Source organism: Trachurus japonicus, chromosome 17, assembly GCF_045865225.1.
Source record: "Trachurus japonicus isolate A0001 chromosome 17, Traja_1.0".
Classification (NCBI taxonomy): Eukaryota; Metazoa; Chordata; class Actinopteri; order Carangiformes; family Carangidae; genus Trachurus; species Trachurus japonicus.
Window position 1 is genome coordinate 11815364 of NC_140923.1, and position 19643 is coordinate 11835006.

Genomic DNA, 19643 nt, shown 5'->3' on the forward strand with positions numbered 1-19643 from the left:
CTCACTGCAGCTCCTCTATCTGTCACTCAGCAGAGGAGAGAAAAACCTAATGCTCATGGTCCAATACTGGAAACACTCATCAAGCATTTTGGAAAATGCATCCTTGGTGGGGTCTGAAAAAGTCAAATTGAGCTCTGGTAGCTGATGTCACAGTGTGATAAATAATCGCCCGGGGCAGCTCAAGCTTTTCCAGGACATTTTAACTTTTTTTAAATCTCATTTTCCATGCATTTTCCATGGGAACCCTGCACAGGCGTGTACAGTATCTGTGCATGTGTTATGTGTCAAGTCTCGATGACTCACCCTTTGCTGCGATGGCGCCCTCGAAGAAGCCCTTGGACACGGTGAGCAGAGGCCAGTTGGTGTCCAGAGGGTTGATGGGAGGAGGCGGCTGCAGCAGCTGAGCGTTGGGATCGACCTCTGGCACCTGAGTGACAGCGTTCACCGTCATCATCACCATTAAAGTTGTGTATTTATTTATACCAGTGATCCTCACTATTTTTTTCACAAGAGCCACATTGGCAGTGCAAAATCAAGGGGAGAGCCACTTTTGCAACAACATACTAAGTCACTTTTGCAAATGTGCATTTCTACATATAAATTGGACATCCCACCAAAAAAGAAACAACACAGCCAATACATTTTCATTTACGACCATATTTACCTTAATACTGGGATGAGCGGAAGCTGGCCATGCATGTCCTTGACTTTCTTAATGTGGTTTGTTGTCAATCACAGTGAGGGTTTGTTGCATATTAAACACAGAGGGTTCATGCCGAACAAAAATAAAAATTTGTCTGCCCACTTGTCTTGAAATTTTCTGTGCTCATCTTGTGGTTCCTATTTTTTCGTTTCTTCCTGGGTAGCCTACACCGTTTGCCTTCATCCCCTCTCTGGTGTCTTCGTGCTGATTTTTGTTTGCTGCTTCCTCAGACTCATTTTCCTCACCCACTCCACTATTCGTTACAACACTGTGTGTCTGTCCGTCTGGTTTTTGAGCTGGTTTCTGTCCCTTTTCTTGTTAAAAACGGTCCATCACGCTGGCTAGCGGAGCTAATGTAGCCTAGCTGCCTGCAAACGTGCGCTGTGGTCAAGTGTTGTAAACAATGCCACATGGCCTGCGGGCTGCGTTGCCAGGTTTGACAATGCCCCCTTTAGGGATGACCATTAGGCCAATATTAGAACGTCTCTGATTAGGCTAAGGCTTAAAATACTTCCTTTCACCTTCATAATTTGGGTGAAGGGAGAAGTAGATTCGGATGTTTGTGTTTTTGTAGTGCAGTGTTGTATGTTTATGTAGCACATTTGAAAAAATGTATTGGCTGTGTTACCACATAGGAAGCTACCAAGCGAGCCACCAATTATAGCTTGACGAGCCGCATGTGGCTCGCGAGCCGCGCAATGAGTAACACTGATTTATACAATAATGAAGTGGTTTTACAGAGACAGGATGTTTCCTCTTCCCCCACCACTCACCGTCTCCTTCTCCGGGTCAAACGTCTCCTTCAGCGCCTCGGCCTCTTCGTCCAGCCCGTGTGTGGCGGCGGTCAGGTAGGCCAGAGACTCTGCAAACATGAACACACACACACACACGTTTACAGGTGCATAAGAAGAACGGAGAAAGGAAATATCCACCGACTGAACCTGAACTATTAATGCTGAATGATTTCTGACTCACTCTGTCCACAGTTCTTGAGGATGCGGACCCTCTCGCTGACGTCCCCCAGGTAGAGCGCCGCCTGGTAGTGGCCGCTCATGTCCTTCCTGATCTCAGCTGCACACAAACACAACACACACATACAGTATTTAGGCTGGGACAATATGCTTTTCTCTATGATTTTTTTGGGATGCCGATTCGATTTAAATTGCGATTCTACAATATTGCAGATTTTCCTTGATTTTTAGTCTGCAGCATTTTTAACACCAGTGAAACAGTTGAATGATTATGATTGTCTACAGACTATTCCAGGAACCGTATTTCCCCCCAAAATACACATCACATGTAAGTCAGTTTTTAAGATAATATATTCAGCAGCAATATATATGTTTACTCTCTTTTCAAAAGCCTGGACTGCATAAAAGAGGCAAAAATAAAAGAGTATAGAAAAAACAGGCTTCAGAAACCTTTCTGACAAAATGAAATGTAGACTGAGGTAAACATTTATCTGCACACAAACGCTGTAGGAGCCTATAAATTAACATACTCCACTATAAAGTGAACTTAAACCCTTTTCAAAACCTGGACTCTCTGTATGTAAAAAAAGGCGAACAAATGCACATTGCACAATATTAAAAAAAAAAAAAAATCGATTTCTGAAAAAAAAAATCAATTTAAAAATCGTCAAAAAAATGTGAGCTGAGACCCCCCTTCCCCCCTCTGGTCTTGTTTTCTTTGGTTTATGTTCCCTGTTTGGGTTTTTACTATGTACTGCAAACTGTGGATGGCATATAACCATTTGATAGATCTAACTAAGTTATGCTTCAATGGCACTTTTTTCCTTTTGCATTTGTGACAGTTGATGTATTTTACTTACTTGCCTTTTGTATTTCTATTATTTATTTATTTTCAGTCATATCTTCATTTTATTTTTATGTTTTCATTTCATTATCATTTTTACTCGGCATATTTGTGTGTGTGTGTGTACATGGGTATGCACTTGTTTATACGGTAATTACTTTATTTATGTGCTGTTGAATGATGATTGTTGTCCTCGAAATCTCAATAAAAATTTGATCACAAAAAAAAAATCGTCAAAAATATCGCGATACTTATGTGAATCGATTTTTTCTCCCACCCCTAGTATTTAGATAAACTCTAAGAGAACACAACAAACAACAACTCCTTCACCGCCGCTCGCTCACCGATCTTCATCATCTTGCGCAGCTTGGCCAGGTTTCCCGTGATGAGGTAGAGGAAGGTGAGCTTGTCAAAGTTCTTGGTCCTCTGGTAGCACATCTCCACGACCTGGTGGTGGCCCTGCAGCAGCGCCGCCTCGCCCAGACGCTCCCAGCAGCTGCGCTCGTCCAGAGCCTTGGCCGCCTCCAGCGCCACCTGGAGGTCAAGAGCAGCACAGGAAATGATGAAAAAAAAACAACTTAACCAGGGTTCCTACAGCTTAAAGGACAATTCCAGGCGAATTCAACTCTGGGGTGTATTTTCATATCATTTTAGGTCTAAAAGAAGGAATCTGAAGATTTTCAGTTTAATGTCTCCTGTTTTGCGGTAGCTGCGTCTGTCCGCGCATCGCCACGGCAGCGATGAATGGGAGTGGATGTAAGTTCCGCTGTTTAGGCTGTTTCCAGCCCTCAAAGCCGCATTTTTTTTCCACAGACAGCGTCAGATGGAGACTCAAACATGCACCGAGAAGTTTATTTACTTCAAGCAAGCCGACATGTTTGTAAAACTAGATCTAATTCAAAGTCTCCCGGAGTCTCGCGCGAGACCCAGTTGCCGTGCGCGGTGTGTTCAGGTGCAGTGGGAGCTACCGCTTGTGTCATAAACACAGGAATATCAACTCTTTACTTGCTTGAAGTGTACATTTTTTTCCACAGACAGCGTCAGGTGGCTACTCAAACATGCGCCGAGAAGTTTTTTTTACTTGAAGCCAAGTAAAGAGTTGATATTCCTGTGTTTATGACACAAACGGTAGCTTTTCCCACTGCATGTGAACACGGCAACTGGGTCTCTAGATCTAGTTTTACAAACATGTCGGCTTGCTTGAAGTAAATAAACTTCTGGGTGCATGTTTGAGTCTCCATCTGACGCTGTCTGTGGAAAAAACTTGTGACTTTGAGGGATGTAAACAGCCTAAACAGCGGAACTTGCATCCACTCCCATTCATTGCTGCCGTGGCGATGCGGGGACAGACAAAAGTTAAAAGTACAAAGTCTTGAGCCTCCTTTTAAAAACACCAACAGTCTCTGCAGTCCCAGCTCCATGAAAATACATAAAAGAAAAAAGACACAGGTAGTGAATTTACCAGCGACCCACCTCGATGTTGCCACACTCCAGAGCCAGACTGAAGCGCGTCTTCTCGTCTTTGACAAAGTGCAGCGCCACCTCGGGGTAGCCCTTCTTCTGCAGGTAGGCGATGATGGACTGACCCACCAGCTTGGCGTTACGCACCATGTGCAGCACCTGGAGGAAACCACGGAGACAGGGACGATGACATCAGAACAAGCACAAGGGGGGAAGACACTCGGGTCAACTAATGTCTTTAGAAATAGGGTATCCGCGGGGTCTTGAAAAGTATTAAAAGGTGATAAATCAAATTTGGGAAAATTAAGACCCTTAAAAAGTATTAAAAAGTCTTTTCACTACTTTATAAAGTCTTAAATATTGAAGGTATTTTTTCTGAATTAGCTGTCCAAGAGTTTGAGTTGTAAAAAACATTGCGGAAGTGTGTGAATTTATTTGTTTTATTAAAAAACAAAGATGAACCGGTTCATGAAAAAGAAAAGAAGATTGTTGTTTTTGTTTTTCTTGAGAGTTGAGCAATGTTTTTTTCGATAAACTTTACCTTTGATTTATTATCCCAGCCTTTTTTGAATTATGTTGTATCATAGTGGTCTATAGTCTTTATCACAAAAACTAAAACTGTTAAGTTAAAAGTGTCACTGATGTAAATGGTTACAGCTTGAAGCGGCGGTGAGGTGTTAAAAAATATTGAGAAGGTCTTGAAAAAGTCTTAAAAAGGTATTAAAATTAACTTCAAGATTCCTGTATAAACCCTGAAAAAAGCCCATGGGAGACTGACTGACCTCATCGTACTTGCGGTTGACCAGCGCCAGCTTGAAGCGGTACTCTGTGGGGTCGATGGTGAGGACGCGCGGCCGGCACTCCCGGTCCAGGCAGTAAACGCTGTTGCCCCTCACCCGGGTCACGTAGATGGGCAGGTCCAGGGTCCTGATGATGCCATGGTCACTGCAGGGACGCCATGAAAAGCAGCACGTTAGGGAAATAATATAACAACATAATAATAATATTACAGGAGCTAGGGATGCACATTTTGAATTTTTTTCTGACCGATAACCGACGCTCGTTAACCGATAAGATTAAGAGGCTTGCAGCGCACGGCCAGCGCCGTATTTACAGGTGATGCACATCTATGTCCGTGTAGCTACATTTATTGTCTGATCTTCCTTCATGGGGGCTGCTGCACATACTGTCAGTCCTCCTGTGTAACTTTTTGCTGTGAAATATGACTGAAGGCACGTGAACTCTGCACGTGTCGACACGCCCCCATGAGTTGACGACATGAGGAGCTAATAAAATAAATAAATAACCGATAGTATTAATCGGCCAAAGTTCTTGTTATCGGTTAACGGTTAAACGGTTAATCATGTGCATCCCTAACAGGAGCTGTAAGTAAGATTGTGGCCAAAATTGTTGCTGCAGTCAAATTCAAAATACTGCAGCACATTGTTTTCCCTCCGCCTCATATTTGTGGACTAATAAAATACATCCATGGATGTACCAACCACCAGTGAGTCAGTTATTTTACAGCTCCAGTCTTTTCTGCTCTACATATATGTGGCGTTCACTGATCAAAGGTCAAATACAGGTGAGTGTGTGTGAGTGTTTCTCTCTCTGCAGCACTTTACCCGGACGTGAGGGCGTATTTGATGTGGTTGGAGGTGGTGTAGATGAAGACGCCGCTCTCGTCCCAGGCGCCGCTCTTCACGCGGATGTTCTCGTGGATGTTGCAGAGACTCTCCAGCTTACGGTTGCAGATCATGATGGCTGCAGGACACGAAGAGACACAAGGTGATTTAGATTCAGATTTACAGTAGATATAAAGTCAAAGTCAGCTTTATTGTCAATTCCACAATTACTCTCAGCCCCTGAGTGCAAACAGTAGACAGACAGACAATAAACATTTTAAAAAACAATAAAACAATATGTGAATCTAAAATACCAATCTAAAATAAATATGAATAAAAAAAACTAAGCCAAACAAGTAATACAAATAAATAAATAGAAGGCACAATAGCAGTAGCAGCAGCAGTCAAGTGCAAAAAGACAGTAGTGCAAGTATTGTCTTTTTTTTTTTTTAGTACTGTACTGTACTGGAATAAGATGAATGTGTATGTATGTAGTGAATGTGTGCATGTAGTTCAGTGAAAAACTATAAAGATAACTATAAACTATAAAGATAAACGTCAGGTTTGAACTATCCGGTGGTGGTGGTGGTGCCGTCTTGATGTGTGTTTTTGCACTTGTTTGAATTAATGAAACCACATTATTTTTTCTCCATGATACAGAATCATCTTTCATTAGTTTTAAAGGGATAGTTACAGACATTCAACACAGCTGCTCAGAGCTACGCTATATGGAGGTTAATGGGATTTCTTGGTTTCCCTCATCAAACTCATCAAACACACAATTTCAACAACTCCACAACGCTCTGGTGGACAAGTTGTGAGCTGCACATTCACCACGCTATGAGATAATAACACAACGTTACCACACAGAGTTGTTTTAGAGGGAAATACAGAGACTGTTGATGAAAAACTGCCCCCGACGGGAACGCACATCAGCGGTTTTGCATGAATTTGCCTCTAAAACAACTCTGTGTGGTAACGTTGTGTTATTATCTCGTAGCATGGTGAATGTGCAGCTCACAACTTGTCCACCAGAGCGTTTTGGAGTTGTTGGATTGTGTATTTGATGAGTTTGATGAAGGAAACCAAGAAATCCCATGAGCCTCCGTAGCGTAGCTCTGAGCAGCTCACGACTCTGCTCCGCCGTTCTAAAAACAGTTTGCACCGACAATTAAAGGTAACGAACCTACTGCTATGACTATAGGGATTATGGCAATGGGCCAGTTTGGAATTACATGATGTCTGTCTTGTGGGGCTGTGGATGAATCTGTGTGGTTTCAGTCGGTGGATGAACGAAAACCTCCAGAAAATTATTTTATGATGAATCGTTAAATCAAATGACTTCCTGTCTCTGTTTATCATCAGTCTGTCCGAACTGGGCTCGTAGCTCAGTGAGTTAGAAACGTTTCAGAGCTTCGGCCTCGGCAGCACAAACAAGATAAAGACGTTGTGTTTTCTCTGATAAGCATCTTCCTCTCCCCGCGGCGGTGGATTATCCATCCATTAGGCCTGCACGATATCAGGAAAATGTGCGATGACACTGTTCAGTATTGCGATGACGATATGACTTGCGATAAATAATCAAACATTCAGGTGTGCTGCATATTAACCATACAGTTCCTGTGTCTTTCTGAAAACAACCTCAACACGCTGTAGTAGATACTGTAGTGGTGGCACTGTAAGGCTGCCACACAAATACACCACAAACAGAGAAGAAGGGTGGAAAACTTGCGATGCTGTAAACAAACTCCAAACATTATAAGCCGACTAAACACAAGTTGTGCAAGTACAAATATGCTGATCGATGCTGCGTGGATGTGTTTCAGGCACGGTATGTGAGGGACCTGACAGAAGTCCATACATAAACATTTGGAGCCCTGTCTTGTCAAAATCAATATGACTGAACTGTGTTTGAAACGCTATAGGGCTTTTAATTTGAAGGGCCAGATACAGGAAGTCGTGACACTCGCTGTCAGTTTTTTTTTTTGGTCATGGTTACACGGCACTGCCGGTCTCTCTCTTTTTCTATTTTTTCAAAAACGACTTTTTCCGTTGTATTGTTGTTACAGACCTTTCTGGTTTGGAGACTCGGCGTGAAAGCACGTGTCACTGCTGTTTTCGGGTTATTAGCGATTAGCGGAAGAGCCCCGGTCCGGTCCCAAAGCTGCACTGTGTCAGGGAGCAGATCCATGGTCGTCTCCGCTGCAGTCAGACACCCGCACCGCTCCAAGCAGCTGACCCCCTACCCCACCCGTCTCATACGGCCTGAGCTCAGTCACTTACCCCCCTCATCTACTGTGTTTATTGGTGATAAACGGGCGTACTGCCTGTAATAACTGTAAAACCAGACCGGCGTGTTGAATCTCGGACCCAACACAGCCGGACTCGCGATTTCTCAACCCGACCGCGGGCAAAAAAGGAAAAAGAAAGTCAGTAGAAACACTGGTTTTAGACAGGTAACGTTAACATTAATCAACGTTTATCAGGGATGCAAACAGGTCAGGACCAAAAAAGAGAGGAATTTCCCGGGGGGGGGGGGCTCACCATTAACAAATAAGTACATTACAATATCATGGAAAAGTCAATTTCCAGTAGTTCAACCCCAACCAAGTATTGAGTGCATATAGATGGACATAGTTTTCAGAAGGCCAACATTTCTATATTAAAAATGCTTAAAAAAAAAAATTCCTTAGTAATATTTCCATTTTGGAGATACTGATTTTTAGGTCTTCACTGAATGTTAGTCATAATTATTACTATTAAAATAAACTGAATAAATAAAGACATGGGATGTTTCATTCAGTGTGTAATGGACATATAGGCCTATATAATGTGTTAGTTTCACTTTAATTGAACACATTCTACATCGTGGAGGCGACGTCTTTCCTTGCACCTCTGAAACGGGGCAGAGCTCCGTGGAAACACCTGCCTGACACAGCAACGTAGGGAACCGTGCACATCCGCGGCCACAGCTCCACGTGCACGGGGGAAAAAACGGCGTCGCCGTCGCACCGACTGCACGCGGATACGCGCCGCTTTAATGAGCGCACATGTCGCGCGTCTACTTTGGAGGTCGGCTGTTATCAGTATAATCAGAGACCATGAATGAGTTCGCCTCAGTTTCACGTGGTTGTCACTGTCAGCCTGTTAGAAAAACATTTTGCTGAGACGCTGAGACGCTGAGACCCCCCCCCCCCCTCCCAAAAACAAAAACTCTTCGGATCTGAACGATTCACACAAGTCACCTAATTGGTCATGAAAAAAGCGAGTTTCGCTTTTCGGCCGCTGTTTGCATCCCTGTTTATAAACTGTGTGATGTGGCTATGGCGGAACGTGTCGACGGGGAGTCCGACTGCGGGGGGATGAATTAAGCAATATTACCCGTAATATTGCGATTATACAACAATTACCAACAAAATAGAGCGTATAATTAAATAAATATTCATGTTGATGGACGTTTTGCTCTCAAAATTTAAAGTTTTTTGCGAGTGTGCTTCCCATTTCCATGGAAATAAATGGGGTCTGACTAATAACTGAAACACAATCAGTCACGTCAGTAGACTCCTATGTGTAATGGAACCTAGTTCACCTCTACAGCAAATAGTCCGAACCTTAGTAACGACCTAGCAACAGAAATGATTTTCTAGTCCCAGATGAGTGAACTCATGACGTTCATGTTTTAACGCGGTCTCGGACTTTCCCGAACTAAATCAACACTGCACAAACTCGCACAAATTATAACAAAGATGCCGTTTTTTTCCTTTCACAGATGTAGCTTCTACAACCGCAAACTCTGCATGTAAATGAAGTTATAGCGCCGTGTTGCCGACACAGCTGATAGAGAAAGCCAAACGATTACTCCAGATTATTTAAAAGCCCAAAAGGCGCAAGCGAGAGAGAGAAACATACAGGTAATCACCTCCGTTTTATTTCAATGAAAATATTCAGCTCCAGGCCATATTTTAAAAACATATTCACCGCGATCACAACTCGTGTCTCTCCGACTTTGTAACGTTACACACATGGGAGGGAGACAATCCTCTCGGCTGTAACGGGGAAGTTTACAATATATTAACAAAAAATAAAACAACATAATTGTTCTATAAATGTGACTTTGGCAGCTGTCAGGAACAACCTACAGGAGGTCAATGTAGTTTGTGATTTATTTTCACGAGTAATAAATGACGTTTTTCAAAATAAAAGGGGGAAAAGTCCATGTTGCCATGGAGATGTGTAAACAACATGACATGGCGAAGTAATATTTTCAGTGATGAGTCAGCCCTGCTGTAATGCTGATTTGAGCACGTTCTAAATGTCTTATTGACCAATCAGATTGCTTGGTCGGAACTACTTGTTGTATAATACAACGTACTAATCGCATTTCAGGCAACCTTACGCGATGTGTCTATCGCGCATGTCGACATCGCGATGACGATGGAAATACGATTTATCGGGCAGCCCTACCATCCATCCATCCATCCATCCGTCCAGTCGACTCACCGTGCTTCGCCAGCAGCGCCACGTGGCTGGTGTCGGAGCTCCACACCACGTACTTGACCTTGGAGATCTTGACGGTGGCCAGGGAGCGTTTCTGCTGCACGTCGAACAGCGTGACCCCGTCGGCGTCGCGCAGCAGCAGCGAGCCCGTCCCCGCGTAGAAGATCTCCTCGCAGCTCGGCACCTGGACCTTCTTCACGATTTCATTCTTCAGGTTCTTGATCAGCAGCTGCAAAGGAAGGAAGGAAGGAAGGAAGGAAGGAAGGAAGGAAGGAAGGAAGGAAGGAAGGAAGGAAGGAAGGAGTTCATTTTAGAGGAGCTGATCTGTAACTCACTTCATCTTTTAGTGAGCGGGTGTCTAAAATTAGTTTCATAGCAAAGAATAAAAACTTTCTTTCGTTCGTTTTTGGCATAATGCTCATCATGAATTTAGCTGTACTTAGGAATGTCACGGTTATAGATTCTCTTGGAACGATTATTGTCTGAGAAATAATCACGGTACTACGATTATTATGCATTAATTACACTGTTAATGTGTAAAATCAAATATAGTCAAAATGTAATTACATTACTAATTATTTACACAAAATATTTTAAGTATCTATTAAAATATGACCAATTATTAATCCCCCAGGGGAAGTGTTTGAAATATTACAGTCTTTAATTGCCTATACCAAATGTTGACATTTATTTTTTTATTTTTTTAATTACAAATGACACTCTAGCATTTAAATTCCTACCAATTCAATGTTACGTTAGGTAAATGGACCAGTATCTGTGCATTTACCTTAACTTTGGCGATACGGTTCATACATAATCTTTTTTTTGGAAAGTGACGGTATTTAGGAATCTTTACGATCAATGTATTGTGGCGATTAATTGTGAAAACAAGTAACTGTGACATCCCTATTCCCTAGCTGTACGTGTATCTGAAGAAATATCATACACAAAAAGATAAAAACACCTTTGACTTACATCGTCTGGTTACCTATTTCAGCTTGAATGAACGCACACAGGCCGTTGATTTTATTGAAAGATCAAAACCTCCATCTATACCTTTCTAAGTTTTCATGTTGAAATCCCCTCTGATCTTTATCGATGTGTTTCTACTTATAATATATATTAACAGGGTTCAAACTTAACTTTTTTGCTCACTGGCCAACTGGCTAGTGAGCTTTAAAAATCTACTGGCCAGAAAGATTTTTTACTGGCCAAAAATTATGTATAGCTGTTTTGTATATTTTTCATTGTGCTGAACTGTTATGATACACTCATAAGCATTTTTAACACATATCATAGCTATTAGCATATTTTTGTGTGGAATAAAGGAGTCAAGTTTGCCTTTTTTCCCTAAAAGGTTTTAGGGATGCACATGGTTAACCGTTTAACCATTAACCTATAACAAGAACTTGACCGAATAATACTATATATATATATATATATATATATATATATCAGTAGGATATATATATATATATATATATCAGTAGGATATATATATATATATATATATATATATATATCAGTAGGATATATATATATCAGTTATTTATATAGATTTATTTATTAGCTCCTTATGTCGTCAACTCATGGGGGCGTGTCGACATGTGCAGACTTCCACTGCCTTCAGTCACATTATTTAGTAGCTAAAAGTTTCACAGGAGGACTGACACTGTGCACCATGAAGGAAGATCAGACAATAAATGTAGCTACACGGACATAGACGTGCATCACCTGTAATAACGGCGCTGCAATAAAAAATAAAAAATAAAAAAAGACGTGGCAGCTCTCCTGCAGCTCCACAGAGGAGCTGTCAGAGGAGCTGCTGTTCCTCTCTCTTCAGTCTGGTGTTTGGCTGCACTTTCAATAAGAAAAGTTCCATATGAGCGTGATCAGCAGAGACAGAGCACAATGGATGTGGCATTGATCAGATATCGCAGCGCACATGTTTATTTAACGGCAAAAAATATCGCTCCAATTTGAAAAAAATTTTTTTTGCCGTTAAATAAACATGTGCGCTGCGATATCTGATCAATACCACATCCATTGTGCTCTGTCTCAGCTGATCGCGCTCATATGGAACTTTTCTTATTGAAAGTGCAGCCAAACACCAGACTGAAGAGAGAGGAATACACACTTGCGCCGCGAGCGTTGTAATCGGTCACAAATCATTGCTATACGGCATGTTGTGAGCTTTAAGATCTGCACGACACCGGCTCACAACCCAAGCGTCACAGCCGGGTCGGGAGGAACAGTAACAACACAAAGTAGTTGGATTGTTTTCACTCGCCAGAGTGGCCAGTCAGCCGGCTTCCTTTACTCGCCAAAGCATCAAAGTTAGTGGCCACTGGCGACTGGCGACCACTAATTTTGAACCCTGTATATTAATAAACCTGTAAATACACTTACAGAGTGCATGCGGTCTAGGACGGCGAATCTGTTCCTGGCCACCCAGACGGCTGTGAGACCCGAGGACCTCTTCCCCTCCGGAGCTGAGACAAGACACAATCTGTGTTATTACAGTCGTCAAGTGCAGGATGTTTTAAAAAAGGATTCAACTTTGTATGTGATCGACATCTTGAATTACAAATATATCACTGATTTAAAAAAGAAAAAATGGAGGGAAATGGTTTTAATGGATTTGTGTTGTGAGGTTTCAGTACCATCGGGGTTCTGAGAGTCACTCTCTTTGGGGATCGAGTACAGGTCGTAGGTGCTGTTCTCCAGGTTGGTCGCCCTCTGCAGGACACACACAGCATTACATTAAACACACAGGAAAACATGAAAACACAGGGTTCCTACAGCTTAGGCCAAGTTAAATTTAAGACTTTTTAAGACTTTTTTAAAGCCACTTGAAATTAAATTTAAGACCGACTTCACAATAAACACAAATGCAGAAAAAAAAAAGAAAACCCCCACATCAATTACATAGGGTTAGGGACAATTTTACCCACTTTCCTATGTGATCCAAGGTAAAGTGACTGCTACATGAACATTGGATTGTGTCTCTTTCCAGCTGTCCTTTCTAAATAAATGCATAAAAAGTCAGAAAAAAAGAAAAAAACACTGACTCGGGAGCTGGTGGCGGTGAGAAATTTAGCGTTGACGGCCGCCACTAACTTCTCTATGTCGAAATGTTACCAATTATTTTGAGATTTGAGACTAATTACAACCATAAAATACCACTTACCAAGTGTTAACATTTTTAAGACTTTTGAAAAATTGATTTAAGACATTTTAATGCCAATTAAGGCCTTGTTTTTAGATTAATGAATTCAATGCCTTTTAAGACTTTTTAAGGATCTGTAAGAACCCTGAAACAAGAGTTTGTGTTTTCAGTGAGAGAAGAGCGTGAGTGTGTGTTGGACTGAGCGCTACGTACGGTGCAGAGCAGGACAGCGTTCTCAGCCGGGTTGTAGGACATGCTGAACACTGGGAACTTAGATCCACTGGGACAAAACAAGACACAAAACATTAATATTTTACTTTCAAAAAGCTTCCACAATGGTCTCTGGAGAGATTTCTGCTGGCGGAATCTGGTTAGATATTTCATAACCCCTAAGTTTAAATGTGTGCAAACAGGGGAGACGGCCAGGGGACTGTGTTGGAAGAAGTGTGGTGAACAGCTAGCAGACCATTTTCATATATTCTGGAGCTGCCCAGCTATTCAGCCGTATTGGCAAAAGATCACACAAGTAGTACAAAACATTTTTGGTGATGAAATTAATATCTCCTTTTCTACAATCTACCTGGGTAATATTGCACCCCATATATTGGGGCGAGACAAATATATTTTAAAAATACTATTAGCAGCTAGCTAGTAAGAAAACCGTAACTCGAAGCTGGCTGCAGACCACACCTCCAGCAGAGTCAGACTGGATCAATATTGTGACTAATATCCAAAATATGGAAAGGATGACCTTTTCGTTAAACCTACAGACTGATAAATATTTGCACTATTGGGAAAAATGGATTGTGTACATGTCCAAAAGCGACGCTCATTGAACCATCATTGTATTTGTAACTCCACCAGTATAACGTTTGAATGAATGTATTGTATAGGTGACCAACTGTTTGTTCTATGTCTTTCTGTATGTTGTCTATGTTCCTTTTTATAAAAATAAAGTACAAAAAAAAAAAAAAAAAAAAAATGCTTCCATAAGACTTTTTACAGAATGAGAGGCGAGGTGTCCAAAACGAGGAGGAAGTCCCAACCTGCGCAGCTGCATGACGGCCGTGTCCTTGCTGCTGTTGAAGTCGAGCTGGCGGAGGAACCGGTCCTTGACGTAGTACAACATGTTTCCGTGCACGGCGTACGCTGGACGCTCGCGCTCCAGCTTGAACACAATCATGCCGCTGTCATGACCTAAAAGGACACAAGAAGTCGTCTATTAGTGAAACATCCACATAATATCACACATTTTTCCTCTTTTGGAAACATTACATATCTGCTCTCTTGATTTTGCTGATCAGCATCTTCTAGTCTTGTGCACTGATGGCCGTCGCTAAAGTAAGAACAGGGTACCCCCAGGATTTTTCTACTCAAATTTAAGACTTTTTAAGACCACATCCAATGAATTTTAAAGGGATAGTAGCATTTTTTTTAAAGTGGGGTTGTATGATCTACAAATAGCCCCTAAGTACTTTAATTGCAGTAGAAGACTCTCTACACTCCTCCCGTTAGCAACGCCAGCCCATAATAGCCCTGCCCAGAGATTTACAACATACAGTGTTGTGAATGGACCCAAAGAAACGGCCTATTTTCGCGGCCTAAAAGAGGTTTTACCTGAAAAATAAAACACAGTTCCATTGCTCGCTATAAAACTGTGTTTTTCCTGCACTTTGAAGGGCTGGAAAAAATTATATTATAGCGAACAATGGAACTGTGTTTTTTTTTTCACAGGCTATTTGTAGATCATACAACCCCACTTTTAAAAAATGCTACTATCCCTTTAAGACCTTTTCAAAGCCTTCTTACTTTACGGTTATCAAGTTTAAGACATTCATGTTTTTAAGACCCTGCAGGTCGGGGTTAGTAGAAGTTTTTCCTCGTTCAGAAACAACATTACGACGCCTCCACTCACCAGCAGCAAACAGGTTGAGGTTGGGGTGAGCTCCCAGCACCCAGAAGCGGTCGTGGTCGCGGCGGAAGGTCTGCACCCCGGTCCTCTTGGACATGTCCCACACCCGGATGCTCTTGTCCTCGGAGTTGGACAGGATGAGCTCCTGACGCGGGTGGAAGACGGCACAGGACACGTTGTTGTAGTGGCCGCGGCACGTGTCCAGCTCCCAGGCCTTGGATTCTGGAAATAAGGATAAGTTTGTTCATTGTTTGTTCCTGATTGATGATGGACGATGACTTTTCATTTTAAATCAGAAAAATACACAAATTAAATCAATTCTGTCAGCAGTAGGGGTGTATTACGTCATGGTCTCGAGCATCGAAGTCAAAGAGAGGATCGACGATCTGCCCACTGTCTGTCACATGACTCTCCGTATCAGCGCAATCTCGTTTACATTACATTAAGCCGACATCAGGAGAATAATGAGACACGACGGTAAATTAATGAAAATAAAATTATGATAATGTAGATATACGTATATACGTTTCAAAACCTTGGGGGCAATTTTGGCCCCTGGATCATGATTTTTGGGGGCTTTCTTGGTAAAATTGTTACCTTTATATTGTAAATAAATTATTTAAATGTGACCATAGTGCCTAATGTGATACATTATGGAAATTGCATCACTTATATGTAGCCCATCTTTTGAAATAAGATTTACTGTACAAAATTTGATGAATAAAACCAATGATTATAGACTAGACTAGTCTGAAAATGGCATAGGCCTCTGTGCTGTAAGAAAAAGAAAAAAAATCGAGAATTGAATCGAATCGAGGATTTGGAGAATCGTGACACCCCTCGTCAGCAGTATCTGGTTTTTTAAAATATATTTGAGCTCACCGTTCATCCTCCAGATCTTGACCTGCCTGTCATCAGCTCCAGACACGATGAGAGGCATGCTGGGATGGAAAGCCGCCCAGTTGACCCCACGGTCGTGACCCTGCACACAGACACACGACCTCAGTTCAACGACACGTCCAAACAAAAACCTCCACCGCACCTTGTTAACACTGACAGCTCAGTGAAAACTCAGTCTGGGGCCGTTGCCTCTCCGTCAAAATAAAAGCACCAAGCTAATAAAATGCTGTGAATCTTTTTAATTTAAGGAATATAATTTACAAGAAAATCCCTGAGCCATTAAGTTAATCTTTTTCTTTTATTGTATTTAATTGTATTACAAGTTATTGTCTGTTTTATACGTTTTATGTTGGTGAACACTTTGTGAACAGAAACATGAAAACTAAACTAAAACACCAACAGCTTGAATATAAATAAACTCTTACCATTATATATTCTCCAATAAACTCAGTTATTTTTAGATTTATGTCACATGTTGAAGTTAAAAATCAAATTATAGACTTTCTAAGCTGCTGAAATCTTGTTCCCTTGTCACCTTGGTCACCACCTCCAGAGGTGAAGGAGTCCATGGATGAGAGTGAGTCTGACCAGGGCCGTTGCTAGGAATTCTGGGCCCCCTTAAAGAATACTAAAGTGGGCCCCTCCCCCTAACTTTTCCTTTTTTTTTCTTAGACTACGTATGTATTATCGTTTTGCAGCATTACACTGCAAAAACTCAAGTATCTTAGCAAGAATATTTGTCTTATTTCTAGTCAAAATATCATTTCTAGTCAAAACAAATCTCATTCTACTTAAAATAAGACACATCATATTAAAAGTAGCTTGTTTTTAGACACTTTTTACTTCTTTCGAGCAGATTTTCACTTGGAATAAGTAGAAAAAATCTGATAGTGGAGCAAGTTTTTCTTCCTTCTTACAAGCACAAAAAAACTTACTTTCACTGGCAGATTTTTCTATTTATTGTGAATTTAAGTGAAAATGATTTAAAAACAAGTTAATTTTTAGGTAATGAGTCTTATTTTAAGTGGAAAGAGATTAGTTTTGACTAGAAATGAGACATTTGAACAAGAAATAAGACAAATATTCTTGGAAAGATGTTGAGTATTTACAGTGTACTATGAGTATTAGTCAGGGTCTTACGCAGAATAAATCAGTCATACAAAGATTAGACTACTGGGGTTTTTTATGGGCCCCACTGGGCGCTGGGCCCCTAGAATTATCATCACCTTTCTCCCCTAGACAACGGCCCTGAGTCTGACTGTTGTGTCCTAATGTCTCACAGCTTTCGACTTCTGTTACTGATGGTACAACCCAGACCAGGAGGAGATGTAATTTTATTTGTCTGGTCCTTAAGAAGTAATATAATCTAGGACTAAAGGAAACCGAGAAAAACAAGATGTGATTCAGTTTAAACCATGTTCATCGTTTTCTCCACAAACAGGAGTGAAACCTGGAAGTCAAGTCAGCGTCCAAATGGAAAATCTTTGTATAAAGCCAACTTGTCTCTGGATTCAGATTATTGTGATTTACTAATTGATAAATAATTAATTTTATAAAACGGAAAGGTGAAATCCGGCGATCTGATTGGTTGTTAGCCGTGGTATAATGAGCATATACCACGGCCTGTCGTGATATATTGCTTAATTATAAAATAAGGCTTCAGGTGAGCACTGCACCTTGGGAGAAGAGACATTTTCCACCACTGACCTGTCAAATCTGACTTGACAAACGTCAATATGCACAAAAATAACTAAAACACACTCCCTGAGACTTCAAAAAGATAATTATATTCATTAGAAGGTGGTGCTATGCCATGGTTATACTGTTATACACTGAGGAACTCATATACACAATATGAATCCAATCTATACTATTAAGCTGATATTTTATATTCTATTTTCTTTTATCTTATTTTGTTTTATTTTATTTTTTCCTTGCGTTATTAAAGTCTCCTTTGTTGTGTCTAATGATCATATTGTTGTTTGTTGTAATTGTCATCATCTCCTTATAAGCACTACTTGAGAAGACAGCTGTTGTGATGAATATGATTCTGTATGTAGGATTTTGAATAAATCTGAAATAAGTTAAGTTAAAATATATATATATATTTTTTTAATTATTATTTTCTTCTATTTCTTGTCTTTCTCTCACTGTAATATAAATGATCCTCTGTCCTATTTATATATAAATTCAAAATTCTTACAAGATTCTTGATTATAAGTGTAAAATTATGTGCAGCTGTAAAAAGTGGAAAAAAGGTAAAATAAAAAACAAGGTAAGAAAAACAAACAAACAAACAAATAAAAATAAAATAAAGCCACATGTGAAAGCTTTTGCTCACCTCCAGAACGTGTTTGACGACAGCGTCCGAGGCACCGAACAGGTCGACGCCGGTGATGCCTCGCACCTCCGTCTCCACGGCGCCAGGGGACAAGTTCTTCTTCCTCAGACCTGGAACCAACATTCAGAGCAGCGCGCGCACAAGAGGGGGGGAGCCATATTCATGTTACACACGGCACAACCCCAGTACAAGGGAAGAAGAGAGACACGACAACAAAAGTCAACAAAACAATCGGATGTAAACCAATATAATAATAAAAAGAAGCAGAGAGACGACAGATGATCGTTTTAAAGAGAGGAGGAACTGTTGGACTATTGAACACACACACGGGGTCGAAACACACAAACACAACCTCTGCTCTCTCGATCCCGCCTCACTTGAGTCTGGATTAGGGATGTCGACTCACAATTATAGATTTTCTTGGTACAATTGACCTATGGCTAAGCCACGCCCCCAAACGCGAGCCAATCACAGTGTGCATAGCTAGCCCATACACTCGGACATCCTCTGCTTCCACGTCCATTGAAATGCATTGCAGTTAGTCAGTTTTCATTCGTTTTTATATGTTTTTTCTTGACATTTTAAGTTTAAAATGGTCAAACGGTGTGCATGGGGTACATAACTCCGACACTAGGTATCCCGAGAGGCTGGGCCACGGGGGGGATTCTTTTACCTTTTCCCAAGCCACATCTCAACCGAGAGAAGTGTCTGCTCTGGATAAAGTTATGCAGTAGACCACAACACCAACTAAACGTGGATAAATTTAACAAGGATGTCTACATCTGTTCTAAGTTAAGTCAACAACGTATTTGAGGCAACATATTGTCAGAGATGTTTAGATGTTAGCCAGTATCACAACTAAGCATAAAGCTCGCTAGCTTAATGCTAACGTATAATGTAAAACTCCATAGACAGGCTAACAGAAATTAGCCCGTCGCTATCGGCGTTTCGCGGCAACCTGCAGCCATAGCAGTAAAGCTAAGTGACGTTTTGGTGACTTCCAGATGATATTTAATCTTTCTGTCTCCAAAAACCATCAACTGCCTCCTGTGAAATGTCTCCTACTGTGACAGCTGTTGCCATAGCAACTGTCACCGAATGTTGACTGTTTGTCCGAGTGAGTGGAGGGGGCGGGGCTTAGCCAGAGGTCAATTGCTGTCAGAGAAACAAGCGGTATCACGATTATCACGGTTAAATTTTACAACACTATGAATGTTTAA

General features: G+C 41.2%; 1 protein-coding gene across 1 annotated transcript in view; it reads right to left on the bottom strand.

Annotated features, from left to right (window-relative positions):
- Positions 1-19643, bottom strand: part of copa (COPI coat complex subunit alpha) — a 36707-nt gene that overhangs the window by 9234 nt on the left and 7830 nt on the right. The window contains exons 7-21 of the mRNA XM_085803691.1: positions 18424-18533; positions 16065-16164; positions 15186-15404; positions 14317-14467; positions 13484-13550; positions 12765-12840; positions 12511-12593; positions 10105-10330; positions 5605-5743; positions 4762-4924; positions 3992-4138; positions 2863-3052; positions 1679-1774; positions 1477-1565; positions 304-427 (exon numbers count right to left, since the gene is read on the bottom strand). Of these exons, the coding sequence (XP_085659817.1) occupies positions 304-427; positions 1477-1565; positions 1679-1774; positions 2863-3052; positions 3992-4138; positions 4762-4924; positions 5605-5743; positions 10105-10330; positions 12511-12593; positions 12765-12840; positions 13484-13550; positions 14317-14467; positions 15186-15404; positions 16065-16164; positions 18424-18533 (1980 nt within the window). The remainder of the gene's footprint in view (positions 1-303; positions 428-1476; positions 1566-1678; positions 1775-2862; positions 3053-3991; positions 4139-4761; positions 4925-5604; positions 5744-10104; positions 10331-12510; positions 12594-12764; positions 12841-13483; positions 13551-14316; positions 14468-15185; positions 15405-16064; positions 16165-18423; positions 18534-19643) is intronic.